At 35.9% G+C, this 11,685-nt stretch overlaps 1 protein-coding gene across 1 annotated transcript; it reads right to left on the bottom strand.

Moving 5' to 3' along the window:
* Positions 1 to 15: 15 nt before the first annotated feature.
* On the bottom strand, positions 16 to 11,381 carry LOC128231681 (peroxisomal acyl-coenzyme A oxidase 3-like). The gene is made up of 15 exons (XM_052944753.1): positions 11,017 to 11,381; positions 8,557 to 8,787; positions 8,291 to 8,365; positions 8,071 to 8,160; positions 7,636 to 7,865; positions 7,244 to 7,340; positions 6,853 to 7,035; positions 6,472 to 6,594; positions 5,956 to 6,076; positions 5,409 to 5,531; positions 4,884 to 4,994; positions 4,565 to 4,719; positions 4,043 to 4,190; positions 3,651 to 3,805; positions 16 to 601 (listed from the first exon to the last, which is right to left on the bottom strand). The coding sequence occupies exons 1-15, from the start codon at positions 11,248 to 11,250 to the stop codon at positions 482 to 484; spliced, it is 2,196 nt and encodes a 731-aa protein (XP_052800713.1). The 5' UTR covers positions 11,251 to 11,381; the 3' UTR covers positions 16 to 481.
* Positions 11,382 to 11,685: the final 304 nt, after the last annotated feature.

Below are 11,685 nucleotides of genomic sequence, written 5' to 3'. Positions count from 1 at the left end.
CAGGAAACAGTTAACTAAGTTATTTTTGTTTATTTTACAGATATGCATCAATTTCAACACCCGAATCAATGTACAGCAATTATCACAGATTACAATATAAAATATTCAAAAAGTCATAAATACTGATTATACATAAATGTTCAGCACAATATCACTTCATTTCATTAATCCTATAACAATGAAGCTTAGTCTCTTTAATTGTTATTTCAAATTTCTTTTGTATTGAATGATTATTGCATCTTAATCAAACATGATTTTAGTACAACATATAGGTATCTTCTCAAAATGATAAACAAAATATTTTTCATAAAAGGGTTGCTCTTCACAATGCAGAGTCACTTATTTTCTTCTTTGTTCAAATCTGACAAGCAAAATGTTTGTTATTTCAAAATATAAATTTATGTCGACCAAAATCTACTTCACGATCTATATCTGATCACACACCAAACTGGCTAGAGTCCATTCATGTTCCAAACATACATCACAACTTGGCGTTTCGAAGACTGCCGACATTGGGTTTGTCAACAAACTCCCTCCACCATCCAGCCCTCTCCAGGGCTTTCTCCCCCTGTAACATAGCTCCGTACAGGTTCTTGTAGATCTGAAACACACAGGATAAATAATATTGATATATCATAGGTCGAAAGCAAAGTCACAAGAGCCACTTTCTGATAATAATGGAGTAAAGACCTTTACTTGTTTCTTAGTCAAACAAGGGATATAAGTCTACCAATAATAAAAAGCCAGTTTTCGGCCTCACTAACATGTGCATATTGTCGCATGTAACATGTGAAGAAATTCTAATGTTTTTGTCTTGGAGTTAATTGTTAAAGGGGCTGTACTCCGTATGATAGAATAGCGAAAAAGAGAAAATTGTTGAAAACTGACATAAACTTGGCATCGATGTGTACAATGCATTGAAACTTACTAACTGAAGTACCACATAGTTTACAATTTATTTAAGTTTAGCCGTTATTTCATATTTTTCCATTAACAAAGATTACTGGGTATGTCTACCAGGTAGAATTCATTCCTTATGCGTGATTGGCTAGTCGGTGTTATCACGTGATATTACTGAGGTAGGTGTATAGCTTAACTTTGTCACCCGATTAGAGTAAGCCGTCGTGGTTCAGTGGATACGACGCTGGACTGCAATTTTGGCGACACAGGTTCGAACCCGGTCTCTGACACAATTTTTTTTTACATTTTGTTACTTTTTTTAAAAATTATGATATCAAAGCGTAACACATTCTATTAGATAATTGTCCTGAGATTCGTTACAGAAAAAAAATAATTTTGGTGCCAATCTGGTGTATAGTCCCTTTAAGGGACAATTGAGAGAGATTGCTTGAGTGTTTCAGACTATGACGAAGCTTGTTAATAGACAATTGAGAGAGATTGCTTGAGTGTTTCAGACTATGACGAAGCTTGTTAATAGACAATTGAGAGAGATTGCTTGAGTGTTTCAGACTATGAGGAGGCTTGTTAATAGACAATTGAGAGAGATTGCTTGAGTGTTTCAGACTATGACGAGGCTTGTTAACCCTTTAGCACATAGACAAGTGGCCAGATTACACCTCCCAGTCAATAGCCATCTTACTGATAAGCAGTCCTTATCTGCATAGGTACTTTTCTGGATATTTGAAAATGAGAAAATGAATACAGCAGTATGACCTTAAAATCAATGTTACTCCAAATAATTGTGTCCAAATCTTTTTTATGTGAATTCATTTTTTATAGATAATTAAATTATCTAATAAATGGTGTCAATGATGGAATATTAAATTATTTTATTTCAGCTGTGAATGTATTTTCAAGATGGATTTGTAACATTTCTTTGAAATGTCATAATTGCATTAAATCAAAGGGTAATAAAATGCTGGGATCGATCTAATTTTTATTACCCCTATCATAAAAAAGACCCATCTGGATTAAAAAGCCGACAATTTATGTTCTTGTGTATTAATACACAGAAATATGTCAGGAATATCCGGTGTCATCCAGCTGAGAGATCCAGTCCAATGTGTCTGTTTAACTTTATTACCCCCTCATAAAATTGTTTACAAAAAAAGAAAGCCGATAAATGATTTTCCGGTATGAATAAAAAGATCTAGATCAAACAAAACGCTTGCACATGACCTATTTTACAGCCAAAACTATGATGGACATTATATAAGCTTCACAGAAAATTTACCCATCATTTTCTCATTTACTAATTGTTTCTTTTGTTTGTAAACAAAATATTACCTTTAAGTAAATATAATCTCAATTGATTTTAATGGTAAACTGAACTGACGTAATATATTTAATGATTTACGCATCAATGAATTTGGGGGAAATTCCATACAGTACTTAGCTCGTGGTCTTATTACGTCACAATGGGATATCACACCTGCGATTGGGAGTATAAACACCTTCTCAATTTAGCAGACGATATTTTCAAGGGAAAATCAATACACAAAAGGTTAAACTTTAATTTTATAAACATCCGGGATATTGTTTACAAAAAGAAAGATGCAAAATTGAAATATTGAAATGACCCTATTGAAATATGCGGGCCATGCGTTTACATCCAGTAATGGATACGGTCGGCCAAATGCGTATACATCTGGTAATGAGCTATGTCGGGCTATCTCGTATACATGCGGTAAAGGGTTAATAGACAATTGAGAGAGATTGCTTGAGTGTTTCAGACTATGACGAGGCTTGTTAATTGACAATTGAGAGAGATTGCTTGAGTGTTTCAGACTATGACGAGGCTTGTTAATAGACAATTGAGAGAGATTGCTTGAGTGTTTCAGACTATGACGAGGCTTGTTAAGGGACAATTGAGAGAGATTGCTTGAGTGTTTCAGACTATGACGAGGCTTGTTAAGGGACAATTGAGAGAGATTGCTTGAGTGTTTCAGACTATGACGAGGCTTGTTAAGGGACAATTGAGAGAGATTGCCTGAGTGTTTCAGACTATGACGAGGCATGTTAAGGGACAATTGAGAGAGATTGCTTGAGTGTTTCAGACTATGACGAGGCATTACTTGACAACGATATAGCAAGACTTATGTACCTTGCTACTTATGTGACAATGGTAACCTGTGTACAGAGTGATTATTTTAAATGATTATCTAGTAATGGCCATGATTTTTATTTGCTAGATGTGTCCATATTGTCACTGTTAACATGCATGTGTGAATGTTTCATGTAATTATCTTGATCAGCCATGTTGAGGTTTCTGCATGACTTTTTAAAGCTACCAAGGGGCATTACTTGGTAATCATTTGAGCCAGAGTTATGGGCATTGTTAAACATTTATATATATATATATATATATATATATATATATATATATATATATATATATATATATATATATATATATATATATACTAGTAGAAGTTTTATGTGATTTTTTTAAGCATGACAAAGGTTAAAGTTATTTTCCACAGCTATTACACTGCTGACAACACCAAAGTTATGACAATAACATTTTTTTCTCAAAAACAGATGAACATAAAAGACAACAGGAGGACAGGGTGTATCAAAATTTGCTGAAATTCTGTTTTGTCTCAAATGTTCATGTCCTAATTATGTAAATCATGTTCTTCACAGCAGAAATTTGTCAAAATTTGCCTCTGACAGTATCAATGATTTACCTGTCCATCAGACATGCCGATGGGTGAGTTGAGTATGAAGTCTGGTGGGGCAATGGCATCTACAAGGCTCACAGAGTCATCCTTGAGCTGACCACACAGGGCCAAGATGGCTTCCTGCATCAGGGCTGGGGCAGAGGGTCCACTGATGTAGCCACCTGAGTAGGGACACAGTATTTGGAATATTACCAGTGGATTCAACATTCTCTTTACTAGGTCTTGAAAGAAGAAATCTTTTAGGCCATCTTTAAAATTATTTTGTTTCAGAATGGTTAAATTCCTGCAACTAATATGCAAATTTTGCAGTTGCATACTTAAGCAATACACGGCTTTCATAATCAAAGTAGTCTTATATATCAAACTTACAGACTAAAGCTTTGTTAGGTAAAACTGACCCTGGTAGAGAAGGCTGAGGTGTTTCTCGAGCCTCCAGAGGGCAAACAGTGCACACATCTTTGTGAGGACTGCTCTTATAGGCTGAGAGGCCAGCTCTCCATCCTTCCCTTCCTCTATCAACCTCCAAAGCCGCTCTATTACTGTGTGCTACAAATGGTCAAAACATTTGTCTGAATATAAAGTTTTATAGAAGTAAAGACAAGGGTTACATATATTAATATTCAAAATTGTTAAACTGAAGTACATGGTAAATTGTATTTTCGGTCATGTCAATAATAAGCTTGTAGTAGCTCCAACCAAAGGTGTTAACATCATTTAATTGTATTCACTATTTACATAAACTGCTGCCTTTTAATTGTATTTCCTATTTGGTTAATGTTTACAAAAACATTCTAATCTTTTTATCTCAATCTCAATAATCTGATCCTTAGTTTTGCTTTCCGCATTTATAAAAAAGATACTGATTTTACACTGTAAAACCTACTGAATACTTATAAAAACTGCCAACAAACTATACCCACCTCTATGTAAGCGATGGCTAGGTTTCGGGCAAAGTACACCTGACTGTTGTTGCGAGCGGAGAAACCGTCCTGGCCCGCAGACACCTGGGACTGAAGTCGGGCTGAACTGTCCACCAGCAAACGACACACCAGCCATCTGTATGCAGCCAACAACACTGGAAATGGGAAAAAATAAGGCTTTTAAAGAGCTGATTAATTCAATCATAGCATTCCAGGAAAAGCAATGGGGGGAAGGAGTTCTAAATAGTTTTAAAACAAATATGAATAAAAATTGAAGTAACAACTGAATTTATAAAAAAATAGCATTTCCATATCATACCAGGTGGGTTCATGCAGTCTTGCACAGTCTTGGCAGAGAATGTTGTCTTCAGCATGGTCTCATAGTCATCAATGAAGTCCACACTCTGGAGGGGGGCCTCTATCTTCGCACCTACACAATAAAATAACTAGTATTAAAACAGCACAGACCAGTGGTCATGCATTATATTACTTTCATCAATGTGTACTGTGGTGGACCAATGATTCTTAAGCAAAAATCAAAATCTCTATGCTATTGCTTTCAATTTTTATTTCATCCTTGATCAATTTATCAATTTAAGAAAAGTTTTGTTCAGTTTATAGCAGTGCTTAAATAAGAATATTAAATAAAACAAAAATATCAAATATAAAAATGAAAATTTAGCAGTAATGAAATGTTGACAAAGCCACACCATTCGTGAAAACACCATATGAAAATAAGAATATTGATTTAAATTAACATTACATATAAAGTCACATCATAAGCAAGTATTTAATATGGCAATGAGAAATATTCCCGTATATTTTTGAAGTACTGGGTGCTGACCATTTTTCTTGCCCTCAAGGAGAGAAAGGAGATAGTTGCTGGTCTGTTGCAGGATTACGTTGTTGTCACCTTCGTAGGTACAGTTTGGGTCATTGTCATCCCGCAACTCTCCAAATCGATTCACTGAAATGTAATACATTCATCCATAGAGAGGCCATACAGGAGTCAAATAAGGCCACAGAAACTATTTGAAATACTGAATGAATTTATAATAATATAAAAACTTTTTTAAAATTTGTTTAGATACTGATTGGCAATTTTAAATCAAACTAATTATCATAACCTGTGAGGATATTTGTAAAGCCTGTGCAAACATCTTATCAATTGTTTATGGATAGACAATACCACCTCTCATACCCCCCGCCCCCACCCTACATACATGGGGCTTTTATTTTCTTTGAAAGTAGCAAGATAATTGCTGAAAATAGACAGGGCTTTAGGGGACCTCCCGCAGCATGTTTCCAAGGGGCAACAAGAAAGTAGCTGTGTAGGTCAGACACTAGATGCTTGTTTTTTTACAGGCTACTGGGTCATAATGAAAACATACCCTTGAAGTAACCATGTCCCCCACAGCTTTCTCTGCACTCTTGTATGGCATCTCTAGCCAGCCAGCTGGCCAGGGGCTTGCTCGCGCAAGAAAGGGCATGGATCTCACGGCCCAATAATGCCTGTAAGTAATTGTAAAAATGCGCTATTAACAAATTTTTTGAAAAAGTTTATACACAGTAAAACCAGATATTGACTATTTACTGTAAATAACATGCTTAATCAGTCTCTGCGAAAGACAATCAGGCCTCCGACAAATCTGATAAAAGTTCAAGAAAATTTCATAGAATATGTCTGCAAAAAATCTGATCTTGTAAACCGTTCTACAACTAAATTCCTACATTTTTCGACAGTATTTACATAATACTTTTAACTAAAAAAATCCTCTTAAACAGACAATAGCATAAGAATTCTGATTAATGTATGATTTGGTCATCTCTTTGATTAAATCAACCTAAATAGTAAATCAAGGTAACTACAGGTCTAGTATGTCAAATGGATTAACCAATGAGCTCACCTGTTTCTCACTCTTATCCCCCATCATAAGACCAATGCGTATGTTGACAAAGTCCATAAAGAACGACTTGTAGAAGTGCTCCATCACGTACGTGGCTGCCAGGTACGGCAGCAGGCGCCATTGCTTGAAATAACAAAGTCTGTTTTTTTCAAACAAACTTAGTACATACAACTTAATGCTTGTAAAACATGTTCCATATCACTTAAAGAAGTGTATTGAGAAAAAACCTGGTATTATAAATCTTGAAATCCCATTCAATAAATTTGTAGCTGTCCATCTCATAAGTCTACTTATAAATGTGTTATTTTGTACATTGATATATTTTTTTTCAAAGATACAGTAAAATTCAACGTAATTTCAAATAAAAGAAAATATCCTCACCTGTAGCTGATACTCAAGCACGGGGATCTCCTCCCCATCCGATGGCCCAAACTGCCTACGCACAGCGGAGTATCTGATGGCGATGGGCATACAAAGCTTCAAGTTACACGTGCACATCCCTGTGATCCCCACTCGACCTCCCGACAGCGCCCCAAGAGACGCACCAAACCTCTTGTTAGGATCCTGGAAATTACCAATGTTAATGACAAAAGACTTTGGGATGACCAATTCCAAAGAATTTAAATTAAAAAATGTAAGGGATTTCTGTAACAATGACATGAAACACAGTACGGTATAATGTTTCCATATAATATAATTTATCATGTTTAATTTATTCAAACAAGTTTCTGATATTTTTAACTTGGAATAAACTGAGAGAGGGTTACCATACCTTGTAAGGAGTAACATATTTTCCCTCTGGAGTTACATCACCCGTTTTATTGAGCAAATTTTCTCTTGGAATTCTGCACTTGTTGAAATGTAAGAATCTGAAACAATGTAAATAGTTTCTTGTTAACCCTGGCATGTTCTTAGTGTCAGAATTAGACTTGTTTAATACTGATTTACATGCTTATATCTGAAAAGTTTGAATATTTTTATTTTTATTTGATTGTAAAGACAGATATAAGCTGATGTAGAACATGCTTTTTTGTTGGCCTCAAACCAGATTGTATTTTTGATCATACTGAAGTCCACTAGTTTGGGCTTGAACGTGTATACAAGGCAGACAGTATATTTAAACTGTCTTAGTCTTATACCACTGGACCTATTTCAATAACCTACCCATTGTCAAGTCCGTTCTGTCCCAGTTTCTCTCCCATATCTCCGACCATGACCCCGGGAAGGGTAGCTAGGCTCTGGTCCCGTATGGGCACCACAAACGAGTGCAGCCCGTGGCATTGCCCATCTGCTGTGTACAGCTGGGCGTATACAATTGCGTGGGTTGCGTTTTTACCCATGTTTCCAGACCAGATCTTCACTGCTTCAAAGTCTGGTGTGTTGATTTCAAATTCCTGAAAAAGTGGATGCTCACATATTTTCTACATCAACAAAAACTTTTATGCTACATTAATGAGGACGCACTTAATATGGAATGAATCACCCTTAAAACTACATCCTACATGTGGCAAAACAATAAACAGAGAGTGGCCTTGTATTTACCAGTTGTATAACACATTATTTTTTTATTAAGTTTGAGACTTATAAACATGAACAAACCTGTGTTTTGGGGTCGTATGTTGCTGTGGTCCTCATGGCCTTGGTGTTACTACCATGGCTCAACTCAGTCAGGGCGAAACATCCAAAGTTCTAAATAACAAAAATTCTTACAATTAAACTCCAAGCAATAATCAACAAGACTTATTTATTAAATTTTGAAGTCAATTGAGTGTAGGTGAAAACAATACAAGAAAAACATATGTTGTAATCATCTATTTACCTTAAAAGCCTTGTTGTCATTCACAAAGTGTGTGTGCCTCTGAGACCCTGATGACATGATTGTTCCGCCAAACATCTGCAAACAAAACAAGAGGCAATTTTTCATACAATGGGGTACTTAAACAATGGAAGTCAGTGAAAGCATAGTTGTAGAACATCAAGAACTGCACCAGGTACCAAGGCTTGTTGGTATTTTTAAAGTTGTTAATACTATGATAATGGTAGCAATTAAATGATCTGTAAGCGCAATTCTTCAAACATTTGTACCTCTGTGTTCAACTGGGATTTGGCACAAAGAGCCCAGTCATACATGCCAAGGCAGTCTGTCATCATCTGATGTTTGAGTGGATTTTGAAAGATGTCATCATCTGTTATAAAATCATACTCAAACAATTTCTTGGCTCTTTTGAAGTTCAGTTCTCTCATTTCCTCAACAGGTATGGTCTGCTTTGGCTTATGAAATAGTGGATCTCTTTCAAGAGTTGTCCATACTTTGTTCTGCAAATATAGTAATGTTACAAGGAACAGAATTGATCTTCTGTTCAGTGCAAAAAACAATATAAGACTCCATATTTGAAAAAGCGATCGCAAATTGGAACCCTGGGCACTAGCTACAATAATGAGTGATTAGGGATACGTTTTATTATTTTGACAATTCTTATGTATCCCTGTAACGCTACAACTCTCTACCATTTAACACCGGGCGAAAGAATATAGTAATATTATGCATCGATGTTGAATAATAATGACAATATTGTTCAATATTTACCCAAGAGTGATCTAAACTGGATTGAATTTGTCATTAGAGTCTTTATATTCACATAAATATTTTTGTGTCAAGAATACTCTTTTATAATACATGTACACAACCTGTCAGATTTATCCCAGATTTACAGATATTGGGATACTTTATAAACAATCAACACAAATAGTGTTTTATGATATCTGAACTTGTTTTTTGGCATATTAAATGACATAAATAAATATGTGTTTAAAAGTAGGCAATAATATTTTCGTAGAAATTTGAATTTATAACGGAGATAATTTCAAAATTATGGATGCCAGGATTCTCTGCGTAAGAACCGTTCACTACCTTTTACTGGGATGGTGGCATCTCACGTTTGCCAAAGTAAAAAAAATCATCAATAGACTCGTACTGGCCATTAAGGTGAACTAACTGGGCATGTGCAGCCTGTTTATTGCCATCTTGCCTTAGGCTGGGGATTATCATTGACACCAAAAAAGTTGTCTGCTATAATTGTAGGTTATTCCTAAATTGTTATTCATTATGGTGACAGCTTAGTCCAAATAATTGTACGTTGACAGATTTTTTTAAGATTTTTGATATGGCAAATCCTTCACGTACAAACTGTTTCCGGGTTAAAGCATATAGCGTCTATAAAATATCATAAAAACAAGAAATATTACCAGATAATGTTATTTTATATGAGTTCCGTACACAAAAAAATAAATATCCAACTTAAAGTTATGAGTTTGACAGCTTTTTTATACGCCCGAAGGGTCGTATTATGTTAAGGCCTCCATCGTCTGTCCGTCTGTCTGTCCGTCCGTTAGCAATTCCGTGTCCGGGCCATAACTTGGTAACTAATAAAGCGATTTTCAAATAACTTTATACAAATCATCACTACATTAAAAGGATGTGTCGCGCGCAATTTCCAGGTCCATACCTCAAAGACTAGAATCACCATGGGGGTGCATTAGCAAATCCGTGTCCGGGCCACAACTTGGTCACTTATAAAGTCATTTTCAAATAACTTTATACAAAGCATCATTATATTAAAAGGATGCGCCGCGCACAATTTCCAGGTCCATACCTCAAAGACTAGAATCACCATGGGGGGCATTAGCAATTCTGTGTCTGGGCCACATCTTTGTTACTAATAAAGTGATTTTCAAATAACTTTATACAAATCACTACATTAAAAGGATGTGTCACATGCAATTTCCAGGTCCATACCTCAAAGTCTAGAATCACCATGGGGGGGACGTTAGCAATTCCATGTCCAGGCCATACCTCAAAGACTAGAATCACCATGGTGGGGCATTAGCAATTCTGTGTCCGGGTCACATCTTTGTTACTCGTCCATTAGCAATTCTGTGTCCGGGCCATAACTTGGTAACTAATAAAGCGATTTTCAAATAACTTTATACAAATCATCACTACATTAAAAGGACCTCAAGGCGAATCTTCTTCGGGCGTATAATGCTCCGTTTCGCGGTGCTCTTGTTTCATTTCATTCTGTCAAAACATAACGATATATATACATGAAGGGCACCTGCAAGGCTTTAGGGCACAGTTTTAAATGGCTTGGAACATGTCGGCCATGGCCGAGATGTTACGATTGTACAACGAGGTCTATCTCGAAGCTTTGTCGGAGGAGGCCGAGCTATTACAATTGTATCGCGTTCCCCTTCGCATAATTGTTGTCTGTGTCAGTCAACTTTCGTTTTATTGGAAAGGTAAACAACTTGTTTTAATGCATTAAATGCTTGTTTAGTGCAAAATAACATTTCACTTACATGGTAAACTTTGAATATAACTCTTTATGATCAATTTCAACCAAAAAATACTTCACTTAAAACAATTTCAATATTTTTAAAACACCCCCATTTTTTGCACATTCCCGTTTAGACATTAGGGATTGGAAGAATCCCGTATAACACGTCTATTATTTTAGACTAGGTGACAGCTAAACGGAAACTTACCTTGAAGCGCAGTATATCCTCTCCATCAAGGAACATTCTCATTTCCTTCCAGTTGAATGATGCCTTAGATCTGTACAAATCCAAAGGTCCTGGGGGAAAGTCCTTCATTAATTCCAGGCTACTGGCGTCACGATCCACGTCAGACTCAGAGTCCGTTCCTGGTAAAACCACTGTGGAATCCATTCCGTCACTGGAGACGTTCTTATTTTTTACTCTGAACTTCGTGTTACTCATTGTATGTGCCAGTGGACAAACAAATCAACTTTTATGTAACAGATAACATATAAATGTTATAGGGCACGTATCATTTGATTGTTTATCAAAATATTGATAAAAGGTGCAAAGATCTAAACACCGGAAGTTGACACCCCTATTTGCCTTCAATTGAAGAGTAGCTCAAGGTTTAGTCAAAACGGCTCGAGTTCGTTCGAGTTTGACTGAAACGGTCTAACTGAATCGATTCACCTTCAGCTTTGAATATTAAGAAGTGATCAAAAGCTGGGACCAAATACAAATCCTTTAACCCTCTAAATGAGATTATTTTTTTTTCAATATCATTCAGCCAAGTGGATATTTAATGTCTATTTTACGTTAGTCCACACCCATTTTCAATGTAATGTAAGCTAATGAATTTAACTCTTGAGTTTTCAATGATTGCAAATTTGATGC

The sequence above is a fragment of the Mya arenaria genome, chromosome 4, assembly GCF_026914265.1.
Source record: "Mya arenaria isolate MELC-2E11 chromosome 4, ASM2691426v1".
NCBI lineage: Eukaryota > Metazoa > Mollusca > Bivalvia > Myida > Myidae > Mya > Mya arenaria.
The sequence above is the reverse complement of the archived record's forward strand: the minus strand, read 5'-3'. Positions and strand labels throughout refer to the sequence as shown.

Excerpts from the sequence above, each read along its gene's own strand:
- LOC128231681 (XM_052944753.1), bottom strand. The coding sequence starts at position 11,250 with ATGAGTAACACGAAGTTCAGAGTAAAAAATAAGAACGTCTCCAGTGAC. Across the intron at positions 8,366-8,556 it reads AATCCCAGTTGAACACAGAG|ATGTTTGGCGGAACAATCAT; the intron begins GTACAAATGTTT and ends TTTTGTTTGCAG. Across the intron at positions 7,036-7,243 it reads AATATGTTACTCCTTACAAG|GATCCTAACAAGAGGTTTGG; the intron begins GTATGGTAACCC and ends GGTAATTTCCAG.